Source organism: Pomacea canaliculata, linkage group LG9, assembly GCF_003073045.1.
Source record: "Pomacea canaliculata isolate SZHN2017 linkage group LG9, ASM307304v1, whole genome shotgun sequence".
NCBI classification, from domain to species: Eukaryota; Metazoa; Mollusca; class Gastropoda; order Architaenioglossa; family Ampullariidae; genus Pomacea; species Pomacea canaliculata.
The window spans coordinates 9,865,333-9,881,973 of NC_037598.1; the positions used below are offsets into that span (position 1 = coordinate 9,865,333).

The window sequence follows — 16,641 nt, forward strand, 5'->3', positions numbered from 1 at the left end:
GGCGTAAATGTCCTGTTGTCCGCACAGCGCAAGTTGGAAATAGTTATCTGGCCAGAAAGCTGAGGTAATGACACCGCTGTCATGTCTTTGGACTGGCTTCCTGTTCCGCTATAACCTCATATTCCTAAAGTAACGCATGCTGCGATTAAATGCCCTTTGTTCGTGGTCGTTGACAATGCACTTAGCGCTACTTGACAAAGCAAGACTTCTTTTTAAAACATGAAAATGCATGAGTGATCACAGTGTTTAAACTTTTTGTAAAGAGTATAGTTTTACTTTATTGGCTGTGTTCATGAAATGCATAATAAGAGTATCCAGTCCGAGTATATTTTCCTTCGGAAGGGTATGCATGGGCGCATTGCGGGAATGGGAGTCAATCCGAAAACATGACACAGTCATTCCAAAGACGGTAGTTCGCATCCTTATTCTTCATGCATGTTTTCTCCTGTTTCCTGCATGGTGTGCTTTCACTGGGTGCGTATTGACATGTTTTAGTCTTGGTGTTGAATGTAGAGACAGGCTGGCCTACCTTTAGTCGTCAACGTGAAACACGCGGTGTACACACCTATAGCTTCACTTTTGATTTGCTCTTCTGGAAACAAGAGATGATCTTTCTCTCGGGGCTCCGGCAAGTGACGTGGAAAGAGCAGCTGATCAATTGAAATAAAGAGAACGGCGGAATGAGAGTACCCATTATTGAGAAACCCCGTAGGCAGGCGATGTCTACACTCATATACGCGTTGCAGGTATAAAACATTTCTGGGAGGCAAATAGAAGTTTTTCTGCTGTGCTTACGACCACGTATTCTTTACCTTACGGCTGCTTTTGTTACAGAACATTGACTTAATTAGAGGCTTGATGGAAGTAAAGATCGACGCAGATGGAAGGTTAGGTAGCCAAATTAAAAGGTAGGAAAATTGTCGGCCCTATCGTCTGTAAGCTCGCAAAGGTTAACAGTTAGTCTCTGTTTATGTTTTATTAATAAATGTGTATAAGTATTTCTAAGGCAACGATTCATTGTAGAGGAAACATTTTTGCTCATTGTTATGTTTCTTGTTTGTTCTTTTTTTTGATAGTTTAGTTGTAGAGCTCCCTGCTAGGAGGAGAAGAATGAAAAATACGGTGTAGAAGAAGAGCAAGTAGGGGTATACTTTAGCAAAATATATTTCTTAAAGAAATTTTCGCAAGAAAAGAAAAGCAAGCTGGGCCGGTTGTTCCAGACATCATTTTTCCCAAGTCATAAAGTTATTTAGCCATTGCATCCACCTGTAAGCCTGGGCGGTTTTGTTCAATAATGGGAGGAGTTTGAACGATTTCGTTGTCGCTGTACGAGACGATCATCTTTTGGAAGATGGTTTAGACTTTAGACTGTTGTCTTTGTGGGAATAGTTTTTTTTTTATATTAATGTCTTAACGCTGACTTGGCGGCATTTTTTGGGGGTTTGGTGGAAATGAAAAAAAAAAAAAATCAAATAAACGATTGGTTACGTTCGTGGCTTAGGACACCAGTTATTGAAAGCTGGCATCATCAGTGGCTAGTCACGTGTACGCAGACAGTGACTGCTGTCGCTAAGTTAAATAACGATATATTTGTGTTTGTGGAGGGGTTGATGGAATGATGCACTAGCTTTTGTACACACGTGTGCACTTCGGACACTTTGAAACTACTTAGTTTAGAAACATGCATCCATTCTTTCGTCAGACCTTGGGGTGGGGAATCATGGTATAGGGTACTTTAAAAAGCAAGTTCTCCCCTACTTTACTTTAATATCATCCGACATCAAGATGATGGGTAGCTTCTGCTGGTGGACGAAGTCTTCAACTGTTCTTAACTTCTTCATTTTTGTGTGATAAAAGAGAGATAAACGCCTAAACGCAGCGGTAACCGTAAGAACAGTGTATCGCTGCACGGAGACTGATACACTAGCGAAACTAGAAAATGAACGCTACGCTGACGAACGGTCATTTCGAGCCTCGGCTTCACCCACCAGCGCACCAAGTACAATCAAAGTACAGCTGAGCAGTATTAAAGCCCTTGATTAGATACAGACCTAAGACCTGTTGCTACCTCTGTACACGTAGACATATTAAGTGTAAGGCAAATTATTCACTAACAGTTAGAGACTCCGCCTTTTGCATCGTTGGCTGATTGGGCTTAGGCGAGTTTGTGAGCCTTGACCAGAGAGGGTAGATATATCTGCCTGACCACCGAAGTAACATCACCGCGCAAAGTATTTCTACCTGCGAATACGATTGCGCAGGAAGAGACATGAGTTACAGTGCAGTTTTTTTAAGTTACAGTTCTAAATGGTAAAGTTTTAATAGGTGAATTTAAAAGAGGTTGATGGAATCTTTGGCATTGGCAAAATTGAGACTTTGGAGATAGGATGTGGGGAGAACCTCAGGTAGTCAAGTAGTCACGACCCTCTCTGGCGATAACTTCGTTTCGGTCTAAATATTCCTCACCACCACCCACCCTTCTGTAGACCACGGTAGGAAAATAATAAGTTATCACCTTTACAAATATTTAAATCGCATTTTTTTTTTTTTTTTTTTGGTAGGCAAACTAGTTCTGATCTGTCAGTTTCGTTAAGTTTAGTCAACGTTAAGGTCGCATTGCTGTTGGAGGTGCACGTAACTTCCAGGGTAGCAACTGCCAGATGACACAGAAAGATCGCCGTCAGTTCTCGCTCTGAAGCAGTAAGACCGACAAATATCTTCGGTTTCCACATCGTTTTACTAGAAACGTCCGTGCAAGTCGAAGATAGCAAAGAATGTCCAGAATCTTTACGCTACGTAGTAGAAGAAATATAAGGCCAGTAAGGTGTACCAATCACCGAAAACCTTGAGGACTTTTTATTTTTGAAGGGGAGAAAAGTTAATGTTTTACATGCAACGAATGGCATCAAGATATGTCATTATAGGTGGAAGAGGTGTGTGTGTGTGTAGGGGGTGGGGGGTGTTGGTGTTTGAAGACTTTGCAAAATCGAAAGGGTTGTACCAATCAACAGTCCGGAGCTGGTGTCAGCAACCTTTTGAGAAACATAAGTGTTGGGGAGTCGCTTTGATTTGTGTGTCCTAATCTGTGATGTTGACATGAGAAAAGGGACATTGAATATCGCTTCCTCCACCAGGCCGGGTTAGCAGGGACTGGAAATGGATATCAGTCTTCAAGTTTTAACCGTGCGCTGTAATCTTTAGATTTCCTTGGACTACTGTTGTCCTATCAGGTGGCCGAGAGAAGCGGTTTTCTGGTAATACTTCTTTTTCAGGTTCCTTCCTTTCTCAGTGTGGAATGAAGTCATTAATTTTTGCATTCAATGTTTGACACATCTTACACATTATAATAGATACTTTGAACGAAGGATGCTGAATTTTTAAAAGATTGCTTACAAAATCTAGTGGTGTGTGTTTGACCTCGTTCTCATTGTCTCGTTTTATTTTCTGTCCTTTCTCGCATATAAATAATAGAAAATTACTTAAATTTGATCAGAAACCACCAGTTAATGTTATTCTAAACAGGTTTTAATTCATTAAGTTTAAAAATAAGCAGCGTTGCTAGCTTTCATACAGATGACACTTAAAACGCAGCTTGTGTTTATGGTATGGCTTAACCTGAAGCCATCAGTTGACATGACAATGTGCATCAAGACCTGACAAAGATAATGCTGTGCGAGTGTATTTATAATTCCTCCGTCATGATTTTGTGAAAAAAAGACGCAAAGTGAATGGACTGCTTATCATGCTGATGGCTTGTGGTCGTCCAGTAGTTGGCAGCACTGGCATCTCAGCCACATCCCGTCCTGTAAGTTCCTGGGCAGAAAATATTGTCCCCGTGAAACAAAGTGATTATAACCGGTGCAGCGAGGTGAGGAGTTGGGTGTGGGGGGCGCTGGCGGAGGGTGGACCTTGACAAAGTCGATGCAACTTCATAGTCTACACAGCGTATTGATCAGTCGTCGTGGCCGCCGAATCACGGAGCCTTTGTTTTCTCAGTGATACAGCAATCACAGAATCAGACTGGACTTCATGGGCACATGGCGTGCAAGAGCGAGGCTACACCCATCTGTTGGGAGATTGTCTCGGTCGAGTCAGGCGCTCCATCGCAAGGTACTGTTTCAGGAGGACAGAAAGTCGCACACAAACATGCACTCTAATGGAACGCATGCCAAACTTGTCAGGCAAGATGTTTGAACCCAAGTCTCTCTCTGTTTATTCCCCAAAGACGCGGTAATTGTGCAGAAGCCAGTAGCCTTAACCCTTTTCCCACCCCCTCCCCCACCACCACCCCCCTTAACCTCACAACCCCACCCCTTTCAAAAGTTGATCGCGCCAAAACGACTTTTTCAAAACGGGGAAACGTTTTCCCTCTGTTATCAAAGGAGGAGGATGTGCTGCGGATAAATTCTGACGATTATTCGTGCCATCAACCTGGAAATTAGATGATAGTTATTCCTGGCAGGGCGGTAAACACGGCGGGCAAAATAAATAGCATCTGATCAAAAGCAAAAGTTAATTTACTGGTAATGCTGCCCCTCGCATGTTATTTTCTTCTGCTTGCTCGGGCTCAATCCTGAATGAAAGCCAAGGAATTAGAGTGGTCAGAGTGTGCGGCCACGTTTATTTAGGGCTTATTGGGAGAAATGTCAGTCTCATTCTCCCCGGCTTCTGTCTTTGTTTACCATCAGCAAAAAATCATTCCCTGGCTGGGCGAGAAATTAACTTGCGATAAATATGAGCCTCGCGGATTGTTGACAGGGGAAATATGTTGTAGTTTGAAGAAAATACCAATATTTAGAATTACTCAACTCGGGAGTCCCAGTAAGAACTTCGGCGGCGCAGACAAATTCAATCAAAGCTTGTCCTTGCTTGTTTGCCTTGGATTCTATCAAAACACTGACGGTGCAGGCCCACCAAAATTCCTTTATACTGTCCCAGACCCGCCTGACCCTCCAATCAAACATGGCCGACAGTCAGATCGCATCGTGCCTCCAACGATTTTCAGTTTCCTTTTGACGTGGGCAAGATCTCTCGATACCCTATTTCCTCGCACAGCGGCCACGCATTTTGCAATGCTTTCATGTTATTGGATAACGGGCAGTACCCTTGATTGAGTCATCATGGCGGGCAAACACAAAGCTACAAGTTGCCAGGGGTGTTTGCATTTCTCATGAAGTTTCTTTCCCTCGGCTGTACCCAGACAGTCGGGCGGAGAGGTGAAGTTGGTGGGAGGGGAGGAGGAAGAGATAGATGCTGCATCCATCGCCAGCGATTCTGATTCGGAATTGTGGAAGGGGATTTTTATAACTGTCAGTTGAGAGTGGTTGTAGCATCCTTAAGGGCTCGGCCAGCCGAAGAACCGCAACATTTTACACGATCGTCTGCCCATCATGCAGATGGCCCTTTCATGCTCCGCGCTTGGCTTGCGAGAAAAATTAAGCAGGACCGGCGCGAGCACATTTCTCTCGCTGTTTGAACTTGTTCATCATGTGCGGCGGTACTATGGGCTAGAAGGTAGCGCGTTGCACCTGACTAGGGGCAAAGGCATAGGGATCAGTCAGCGTGTTTGGCGATTCGTTCTTTTGACCTGTATCTGCTGCGCGCGCACACACAAAGACCGGGTCAGTGATAGGGAAAAAGTCCCCAGATAAGGTTGCTGCGTTGCCAACCTCGTCCATTAGGTTTTTCCAGATTAGTTATGGCTCCCGTCCATGTTTATGGAAACTGAATTATTCACATATAAACATCAGCTGCAGCGCTGGAAACGGTAAACACTATGCCGGCAACAAAAATATTTGTCGGAGCCCTTGGACTAGAAAGCGACTTTACCAAAAAAAAAAAAAAAACTTGCTTTCAAACTAATGTTCATCAGAGTTTTCTTCTTTAATAAGGCTGTGATGCAAACAGTGGGAACAACAGCTGAACTGCCCCCGCCCACCCCTTCCAGCACACACACTCTTTCACTCTCTCTCTCCAGCGTGCTTCCTTGTGTTTGTACACGTGCTTTGCGTGAGTCAATCAAGTCCCTCGTTGAAGCCTCTGCCTTTCGCTGTTGACGAGTCACATCCAAAGGAAGACCCTGGGCGCAAGAGCTGTAATTTGCACACAAACGCATGCGCTGCCCAAACGCGAGTTCAGCGGTGCCAGATAGGAAGGGATTGTAGGTAGGAGAATACTGGGCATTCGTGACCATGGCGGCTGCTTGGTCCCTGTACCTACCACTCCTACATAAATAGGTGGAAACACTCGGTGGGATTAGTCGTAATGACGGCAGGTTTTGAAGGGTTTAGGTGCGTTGTTGTGCTGCCGGGTTGCTGCTGGTGGTGGTGTAGTCAAAGTCGTCGGCTAGAAGAGGTAATTTGGGTAGAGGTTGGAAGGTGAGGTAGCGGGTGAAGGGTGTGTGTTGAAGGGAGGAGTATGTATCCTTGATGAGATAAAAGCCTGGGATGGAGGCCTTGTTTGTGCAGTCTTATTCTGTTGGCAAGGTCCCAGCACTATTTATAATTGATTTGTTTACATCGATGTCACCGGCTAGAATTGTTTACACAGTTGCAGCTGGCTGCCTGCCATCTTGTTTAGCGTTGGCAAACATAAACAGTCCCCGGCAGACAAAATTCGGAGACCCACTCCTCACTTATGGTACAGGCAGATGTGTCCTTTATCTCTTGGACAAACACCATATTCCACGTCCATCGTCTTCTGGTGCACGCTTGCACGGCCGAACGAACAAATAGGCGCACGGCCACGTCCCTGCGGCAAAACAAACACCAGTGGTCCGCAGCACCAATGCTTTTGCAACAAATTTTTAAAGGAGAGGGTGGGTGCGCGTGAATGGGCGGGGGTGTTGGAAGATGGTTTGAGGATGCAAAGGAAGCACCGTTTATTTTACATACTACACCAGCGCCACGACTCGGTGGGGATGGGTGAGTTCCGTGGTGCAACGATGCTGCTGGTGGTGGTGATGGTGACGGTAGTGAAGCGTACGCGAATTCTGGATGTGAATTAGGCGAGGGGGAGGCGGGGAGAAAGCTGGAATGAAAAGTGCATTTCAGTGCGTTTCTACAAGGCAGCAGATTTCGCGAGTATCGGTGCATGGTGGTGGGGCCGTTTTAAAAGGTGCAGACAAGAGAGAGAAAGAGATAAAAGAGGGCTAGAAAAAAAGAACAGGTGGGGGTAGGGTAGAGTAGTCGGGGAGAGGAAAAGGCGAAAGAGGCCTGAACGTGAGTGACTGCGACTTAAAAGGTTTTCATGGTGTTTAAGTGCAGACATCTCGTGTTCTGCGAGAGGCCCTATTTGCGGGGCGTGACATGGAGGTGTCGTTACACTTGCTACTGATCAGAATATCCGCGTTTCCCCTTCCAAACTTCGTCCTTGCAGCTGCACCAGTAGCGTGTTGAGAGAGAGAAAAAAGCTAGCATTTTCGTATGTATTATTAGACCGGAAAATTATTAAAGGGGTATGGGAGAAGGGGGAGGGTGGCACAGAGTTGGGAGTGGGGGCAGGAAACAGGAAAATGAGGCAGGTAGATGTTCCAAATTATTCAGAAAAACATATCTGGGTATCAGAAGCCTTTCATAGTTATTTAAAATGTGTTTCCACTGTATTCGTCAAAATATGGTGTGTAAGGAAAGAATGAGAAAACTATGGCCAAGTAAGATGCGAAAGTGATTTTTTTTTAAATTAGGGAGTGGGGGTGGAGAGAGTAAAGAGGCATAATTAATGGTCAGTCGGCCCGTGAATGATGGTATGTTCCAGGCATGATGTCACCTGCAGAGATCCAACAGCTGTGGAAGGAAGTGGCTGCTCAGTCGGGCCTGGAGGACAATGCCCTCAAGAACATGAACGGCCTGGCCTTGCCCGCACCCCCCACTTCCACCGCCAACGGACAAGCAGCCCATCTTCATGTGCCCAACTTCCTACCTAATGGCGTCTTTCCTTTAGATGGGTTCAGTTTACCTGGTAAGTACAGACAGTACTCATTAGAAAAGAAACAGTCTTTCAGGGGGATGTACTCACATATTTGGAGCATTGGGTGTTTTGTATGTCCAAGGCTCTGCATCTTTGTATTTTAATTCCTCCTTTACGCTGGTGTATGTGTGAGAGAGAATTGTAATCTCATAATGTCAAGAATGATGATTGCATCCTTAGTTTGAGGGGTAGGTATTTCACACATTAGCAATAAAGTTATTCATGGAAAAAAATATTTAGCAAGGTGTTGGAAAATCATCCATATAGTCTTGAAAAGTTTGAAGAAATGGTTGTGACTCAATTTGAGTGACTCAGGTAGTACAAGATCTCAATTACAATTATATGTGCATGTTTAGAGGTGTTAAGGGAGGGTGGGTAGCTAAAATGTGATCCCCATACAGTAGAATAACCCAATGCATTTAACTTTTCTTTTTAAATATACATTATTACAGGATACTAGTTCACAAATTCTGTTTAACAGATGCAATCCTTCAAACGCTAAATCGTCACCTGTAAAGGGAAGGAGGTCGAATCTGTGATGTTCTATTAGAACAGTGGTTCGGAAAGTATTTCGGACCATGTTTACTAAAGTAAAAAGTATGGCGGACCACCAAGGTCTAAAATCACTTTACCGTGAATTTCAAATTTAAATTGCCGCATTTGTTTCATTACTATTCAAAACTAAATATACTTTTGATAAGTTGATATAAAATTACATACTTCACAAAGTACTCATAAAAATTAAAAAGAGGAAGTGCTTTGCATTATTAACGGATGACGCAGTTAAATGATGCAATTCTCAACTTAATTGCTAAGCTATCGCTTTATGCAAACGAGTAGTTAGGGCATTGATAAAATTAATTGATTAAAATTAAAACTCTTGTGAAATCCATACTGGACTAATTAGCATTTCTGACGATTTAAACATCACTTTGCTGACATATGATGACTGTCAGCTGTGGACCACCTGACATGAGTGCAGCCCACAAGTGGTCCGTGAACCACACTTTGAGAAACACAGAAGCTCAAAGTTAACATATATTCCATTCTGTTCTATTGTTTGTTAGTAGCCTTTATGCAAAACTATCACTTTTTATCATGATGTCATGAATTTGCCCTCTTTCTTTGTTTAAATGGCTGAAACTTGCAATCAAAAGAAGTGTATGCACATATTTGTAAATAAACATGTCGTCATGAACTAGAAAATTTCATTTGCAAAATTTATGTCAAGCACTGTAGAGGAAGATAATATGAAGATTGAAAGCTAGAAAGATTTTATAATCAGCTGTGCACTGAATAAGGGACCAATGTTTGCTGATAAAAGAAAATGCATTGAAAGGAAGGACACTCTACAGTAACAGAGGAACTACATCCCAGAAAGCAAACAGCTTTACTGACTTGGATCAGAAATCCTCCGCTATCCCCAGAATGTAGTTTTGCATTAAAACCCATAAGCCAGTTATCATAGTGGTCACTATTCAAAACATTGGCAACATTTGTTGCTTTTGCAGAAAGATTGCTGAAAGTTGTTGAGGAAATTCTTCACCTAACTAAAACGCAAGAAGGAGACTAGATTTAATATTGACTCCATACATTGTTTACTTCAATCTTGACGTCACGTTAGAAATAAATTTCAAGGTGGCTTTACAGAGGATTTATTCCACTTTTAAATGCAGGAATTCCTTCCTTAGAACTGATGATGGTCAGCTGCAAATACTCAGGCCCTACTGAAATCAACATTTGAAATCAGTATGTCATGATTCAGTTAAAAAGATGTTTGCTAACCCACTCAGTCATACTACATATGATAAAGAACTTAAGGACTCTCCTCTGTATGATGTAAGATAATCATTAGTGTTTACTCTGTATGTGATTATGAATATGTATGTGAGAGAGGATATATTCTATCTTTTTCACAGTAACAGGTTTAGGCACAGTAGTAATAACTCCATGGATTTTAGAAAAGAAATGCAGTTAGTAAACCTTGTTATAGCAGCAGAGCATCCTATCTATCAGAACATTTTGTGATGAACTATTGAATGTTGGTTTATTGAATATAGGTATAGCTTATGAATAAAATAAAGGCACCTATCATTTTGTGTTGTAGCTCATAGTTGTGCATATCCTAGAAAAAGTTGCTTTCCATCAGAAATGTATATTACCATTAGCATACAGCTCTAAATTAGTCTTCTATTCTGCGCTGTGACATGGCTCATTCACTATGCATTGTCAAATGGTTAGTGTGTTACAAAATAAGACATAAAACATTAAAAGGACGATGGGCCTTTGACAGTTTGGCATCGTATTTGTTCTTTGACACATGAATACTTTCTAATATGTAAAAAATTAAAGAATGCGTATTGGGATTAGCTTATTCCATGATGTGTAATGGCAGTTCTGTTCAAATGATAATTCAAAATAATTTTTGCTCTTCAGTTTCTTTTCCTGCATGCATTGTGCTAGCTAGCACCACTAGAGGTTTAAAGCATGTGGGTGAAGTGTACTGGAGGGGTGGAGAGTTTGTGCACTGGCTCTCCTGCATGAGTATCATATTCATAGTGGGAAGGGAGAGAAAGCAGACCGGGGGGACAGAGTCTGGGTAAGTATTTATTCTTGGCAAGCCAGACTTTAGATGGTTGTATTGAGGGCTTCAGTTGAAGAGGGCAAGACAAATAAACACCATATCTTTGGCTTGCTCTGCAGGGAATGTGCCTGGACCCCCAGCAATAACAAAGTCCATATTTACTCACCCTTGTTTGTTTACCGAAGGCAGGCCAGGTCTGTTTACCTTGGAAAATCTGATCGCCAGCATAAACAGGCTTGCCAGAGCGGCCACAAGAAAATAACAATAAAAAGTAAACATCCACCGGGGTCTGCACTCCCTTCAACCCTTGTTTTGTTTACACAGTTTTCCAGCGACTTTGATATCAAGCAGTTATGAGTGACAAAGCGGCATACTGCCCATGACTGGTATTTGTTGTCGTTCATTCCCCACTGCAACATATGGCAGCAAGTGCTGTTAAAAGGTTATGCAAGACTTAGACACTCTGGTCTCTGGAAGCTCTGTCTTTAAAATAGGTGAACTAAGGGTACTGCTGGTAGCTTGTCCAAAGTTTGCCATTAAAATCAAAATCAGTGCTGCTTTTATTCACAAAATCCTGCTCTTAGTCTCGTGTTGCACAGCTAGAATAGTAACCTGGAAAATTGCTGGTTGAAATGTAAGCAGTAATTTATGATTTGTATCAAGGTACTCACCTTCTAAACTTAAAGGTCATAATAGTAAAGTTAGCTTAACATTCCAGTAATAATAATAGTACAGTCAGCATGCATTGTAAATTGGGGACTGACAACGGAAGAAAATAGAGGTAAATGAACAAATACAAAATAATCACACCACTGAAAATGTAAATAGCACATGAAGAATGCCACTTTCTTACAATGTGTATAGGATGTGTGGGAGAGATATGTTCATAGTTTTGCGCACAATTTTTTTTTTCCCAGTTTTTGGAATGAATGTATGTAGCTATTTGTGTGTGTGTACAAAACATATATGCAGCTGTTTAAATTATTATGACAAGATAGATTTCAGTTCATTTTGTATAAAATTGGGCACTATTTAATATCCTGTTTTGATGTTGAGATTTTGAGTGAATATGAAGCAGAAGCTTCAAGTTGTTTTGGCATGTTTGACATATGACAAGATGTAATATAAGAACTCCCAGCTGTTTTGAGTGAAATATTGCAAGCAAAACCCTCTCCTTTTTCACACTCTTCTTGCTTATGTCTTTTGACCTTGTGGTGTGCATGTGTGTGTGCATCTGTATGTATGTAATTAGGGTGGGGGATAGAGGCAACTGTGATAATGGCCTGCACACTAACATGTAAATTTGTGCATCTGTGTGATGCATGGGGCAATATGTATGCTATGTAGCAACAACTCCAAAGTATTATCCTGACATCATTATTTATATTTGAGTGTGTAGGAAGTGCTACATATATGGAATTCATTATCTGACTAGAAGTACACTTAGTCTGTTGAGAACTCAATGATAATATGTTCTGCTATGATGTATGATCACCAGGCAGCCAAGCTGTGCTCAGCCTGGACCAGGCAGTAGAGAGTGGCAGCAACAGTAACAATAGCAACACCACCACCACAACTAGTAACACCAAGACTGTATCAGTGAGTGGAGACTGCACCACGCCTCTTTACCGTCACTGCTTGTGCAAGTGGCCAGGCTGTGACACACCTTGTGAAGACTACACTGCATTTCTCAAGTAAGTTTGAGATATTCAAGAGCGGGTAAGCATTTCCCACCCAGACTGAAAAGCTGAGGGTTTTGAGGGACCTTCTCACCACATTGTCAGCTGTACTTGAGTTCCTTTTAACTCTAAGTGCACGATTTAGGGTAAAAGATGAAGGGTTGGGTGGGGGTGGCTTCTTGATAGGGTAAAGCAAAATTTGGGAACTAAAAGCTATTTTAAAGTAGGGAACATCAAATCTGGCCTGGTCAAGAATCACCATTTAAAAAATAAGCAAATTATATATGAAAGTTTATCTGTATTTAAAAAAAACAATTCTGTTACTGGAAATAGAAAATTGCTCCTTGTGTAAACAGATGATTTACTCTAGGTGGAGCACTGTTGACATATTTGAATCTTTCACTCTCTTAACCTAGGTGTGTTTGTGTCATCTGCATTGTAATAAAATTCCAGGCATCTAGGTAGAGAGCTAATTGTAAGTTTTACAGTGTTTCAACACGGAAAGAGTAGACATCAGATCATCTGTTTTATAAATAAGGCTATCTGATTGAACAGTGTATGGTTTTATGGTTCAGAACCTTGGAACCTATGTGTGGTTGCTTTTGAGGAAGAGTAATGAATATACAGTTGCATAACTTAAACTTAATCTCTTTTAGCAGCAAAAAGATCCCCTTTTGTGATCAGTAAGTGTGGCAGAATACAGAAGGGTTAGGAAAAAAAAACCCACTACCCTAAGCTGCAGATGCTTGAAAAAAAACAACAGAAGTATGCTGTGTATCTTCTTGCATGTGCACAGTTGACCTCACCTTATTCCTAATAGGTACATCAGCAAAAGCTTACAAGTGCCAATATGGGTTCTGTTCTTTCAGGCACTAATAAAATGATTTTGTGGAATCTGCTGTCAACTGTTTATGGTATTAGGTATCCAGAGATTAGAGTTAGAAGAAAAGGAACCTGTTTGATGGTCGTGTTTCAGGTCAAGGTGATATAATTTTTTTAGTCATATAGACATATTTCTAAAGAAATAGTCCCAACAGTTTTAAAGGCTAGAAAATCAGTCTGTTTCGATTGAATCAGATTGAAGTCTCCACCCAAGAAAATAACAAATTTACCCCTCACCTCCAACCCTCCAAAAAATCAACACCCAAGGAACAGTTTGACAGTTGTTGTATAAAGCTTTTTAGAGAAAGATGCACTGTCAGCAGACATCAAGTAAATAACCGAGCATGCACTGATCTAGATGCTTGTCATTATTGATTGCCAGTCCCATGCTAACGAGACACAGAACAGAAATACTGCTGGTGACATAGACTTCTCAAGCAGGAGATGAACACTGGAAGAGATTCACCCAGTCATGGCTTTTGCTCTTCATAGCTGCATTGACTTTCAATAAGCATCGTACTGCAGAAATCCTTTTCTTGAATGACGCTGAAGTTAATAGTTAAATCTTCTGCTGGCTTATTGTGACCTCTTCACCTTCCTTTTTTTTGAGTTAAAGACACAAAAATTTAGATTTTTCTTGGATGTGCAGATCTGTTGTCAGGTGGAGTAATAACTCATTTCCAGGAAACATTTTTGACGACTCAGGTTCCTATTTTACCATGGTGTCTGCTGGCATTTATTTCTTAAACTACTGTTACAATGCCTGTGAATGCCATGTTGCATAATTTAGCTTTTAATTTTGAATTCAACTTGTCCACTGCATTAGCATCCTGTTCATATTGTACATGAAGTTGACAAAACAGGCTAATTTTTTGGTATTTCATACATATTTTACTTAGACTATAACGTTTGTCAGAATAAATTATACCTCGTGGCTTAAAATATTTTAACACTGTTTAACCATTTAATAAGAGTATTAATTTTTTTCTTTTAGCCTGATGTATTGTGCATGAGTGTATCCAGGGAGAAAGTGGACAAGAAGGTGAAGGAGAGAGGTTGAGAAAATGTCTGAAAGCATTCTGATTATGTGTGTCAAAGTATTGGACTCTATTTTTGACTAGAGATTATCAGGGTGGAAAAAATACAGATAAAAAGAAAGCATACACAGAAATATAAGGTGCTAGGATTTGCTTGACTGATCTTATATTTTGTAAGCCAAAAGCAATGTCTTATCCACAACAGAGGTAGATGTAACATGTTTGATTACTTTTACAGACACCTTAACACTGAACATCAGCTAGATGATCGTAGCACAGCACAGGCGCGTGTGCAACTGCAAGTGGTCAGTCAGCTAGAAATTCAGGTAAGAAGCTGTCTTAAAATGTTAGCAAGCAGCCAGTTTTAGAAGCATCATTAGCTTAACTTCTATTTTTATCTGCTCGATTCAACAACACTTTGACTGTGCATAACCGTCATCACCAATAGCAAAACAGTTTTGCATGTTACTTCAAACAAGTGTATTGTCAAAAAAAAATTTTTTATTTCCATAGTCACTGTTGCTGTTGTCCCAGCTCAGGTGTCCCTGGTGCATTAAATCCCTATCTTGCATTCATTTGATGTAATTTCTTGAAGTGATAGGTTGTTCTGCATATTAATATGTTTTGTTGCATACTGTTTTGTGAAGTATGGTTGTCATAGAATTGGAAATGGGGCTAATTTTTAGTGAGAGCATCAGTGACTTTCATGTAAAACTTCCCTGATTCTCAGGAAATGATGATTATGACTATAGAGTTGATCTTTTGTTTAAAAACAATAGAATGAGAAATACTTTGTGAAATGTTTCTGCTTAGATAGTTAACTTAATTGCTTTTTAAAGAGGCAAATCTTTATTATTTGTGGAATAAGTTTTCTGAAAACTCTTTGTCTTCATTATTGGTAAAGTAGAGGGAGGGGAGATACTGGTGAACCTGACTGTGGAACTCCTTAAGGGACAGGTGTCATATTTGCTAACAGAAAGCCTCCACTGTCAATAAAATATCCTGAAGCCCCTACTTTTGAATCTTTGTGCCATTATTGATCATTATGCAAACAAAGGTAAACAAGTAATTGAAAGTGTGCTAAGCAGAACATACTTTAGAACATACTCCAGCAGAACATACTCCACTCTCCACAATCTGTCAGGGTAGGTGTGCCAGATAACAGTTGTTTGCGTGTGGTAGGGAAGAAAAGTATTTGGTTGCTAAACATTGCAGACTTGATGTTTTGCCATGTTTTAAGAGTGACATGGAAGTTGAAATGTTAAAAATCTTTATCAACATATGAACTTTTATTTTAAGTGGTTCCTGTCTTTTAACTCCAATTTCTCAGTTTTGGGGAGGTCTTTCTTAGTTGGTGTCAATTGTCAATGGAAGCGGTTAAATTGCAATAATGTACTCATTGTCCTCTTCTCCTCTCCCACCCAACACTCATGACACCCCCAGTCTATACTTCCTTTCCATCATGCCTTCATCAGTTTGCCATGTCATTTCTGCATGATAGGGTAGTTGAGACATAGACATATGTTTTCTTGGAAAAAGGTGCAGTGTCATTTACAGTGGCTTACAGAAAAAAGTGCTGAGAGGAGGGTGAAGGTGGGGAGTGCCGAAAGCACAAGCTTCTTTCTGTTTCCTGGGAGGTTTTACAATATAGGAAATGCTTGCTGTTCCGGTCCCTCCCTAGCACTTGGCCTTCTTTAAAGCATTGTGTTTCCTGCACGATTTGCTCCACCTCTTTTATTTGCATCAGGAAGTTGTCAACTTTTCATGGCAACCTTATTTTCCAGTAGTTTTCCGCATGTCACTGAGGACACACAAAAGTGGTTCTTACTTGTGGTAGCCAAGAAACCAGTGAACCATGACCAGTTGAAAGTCGACACAGCTGACTCAGGTGACAGCCGGCTGTCTGGGGCTATTTTCGGATTTTGAGGCAGCTTTTGTGGTTTGCCGGCCACCTTACACAGTAAATAGATGGGCTCAATCAAGTCTGACAGCCAGGGCAGGATGCATTGTCTCTTCTGAGTGAGAGCTACTGGATTTCTACCACACTAATACTCAGCATTTTATTTATTTACTTGAGTTGTGCAAATGTTTACAGTCACATCACATTGAGTATTATTTATTTACACATCCTGCCTTAAGAAATAATAGCATCCTGTTTATTTTTTTTTTTTAGGTGTTAACATATGTATCCTAACACAGATGTTGCATAAGACAGCTGTTATCATTTGTCACAGAACATGAAGAACAAATGCTATTGTTACTCACAGAGATATGTCATGGCTTAAATGCCACCCAGTGGCCATCCCTGTATGGAGTGCATGCATAACTGGACACAATTTACCCATGCATTCACATCTGACTTCATGCGCAAGAAATGCATGCATGGTCCACATTTTATCCGAAAGACCTGATCATTATTGCTTACAGTTAATCTTATTTTTTAGGTAATTGATATTGCAAAATATGCTGGCAGTAGATTTTACAGTTTAGA

The 16,641-nt window shown here is 41.0% G+C and overlaps 1 protein-coding gene across 3 annotated transcripts in view; it reads left to right on the forward strand.

Moving 5' to 3' along the window:
• The window catches only part of LOC112571709 (forkhead box protein P1-like), a 58,963-nt gene that overhangs the window by 23,434 nt on the left and 18,888 nt on the right, over positions 1 to 16,641 (forward strand). For all 3 annotated transcript variants that reach the window (XM_025250930.1, XM_025250929.1, XM_025250928.1), the window contains exons 5-7: positions 7,756 to 7,959; positions 12,051 to 12,246; positions 14,389 to 14,476. In XM_025250930.1, the coding sequence (XP_025106715.1) occupies positions 7,756 to 7,959; positions 12,051 to 12,246; positions 14,389 to 14,476 (488 nt within the window). The remainder of the gene's footprint in view (positions 1 to 7,755; positions 7,960 to 12,050; positions 12,247 to 14,388; positions 14,477 to 16,641) is intronic.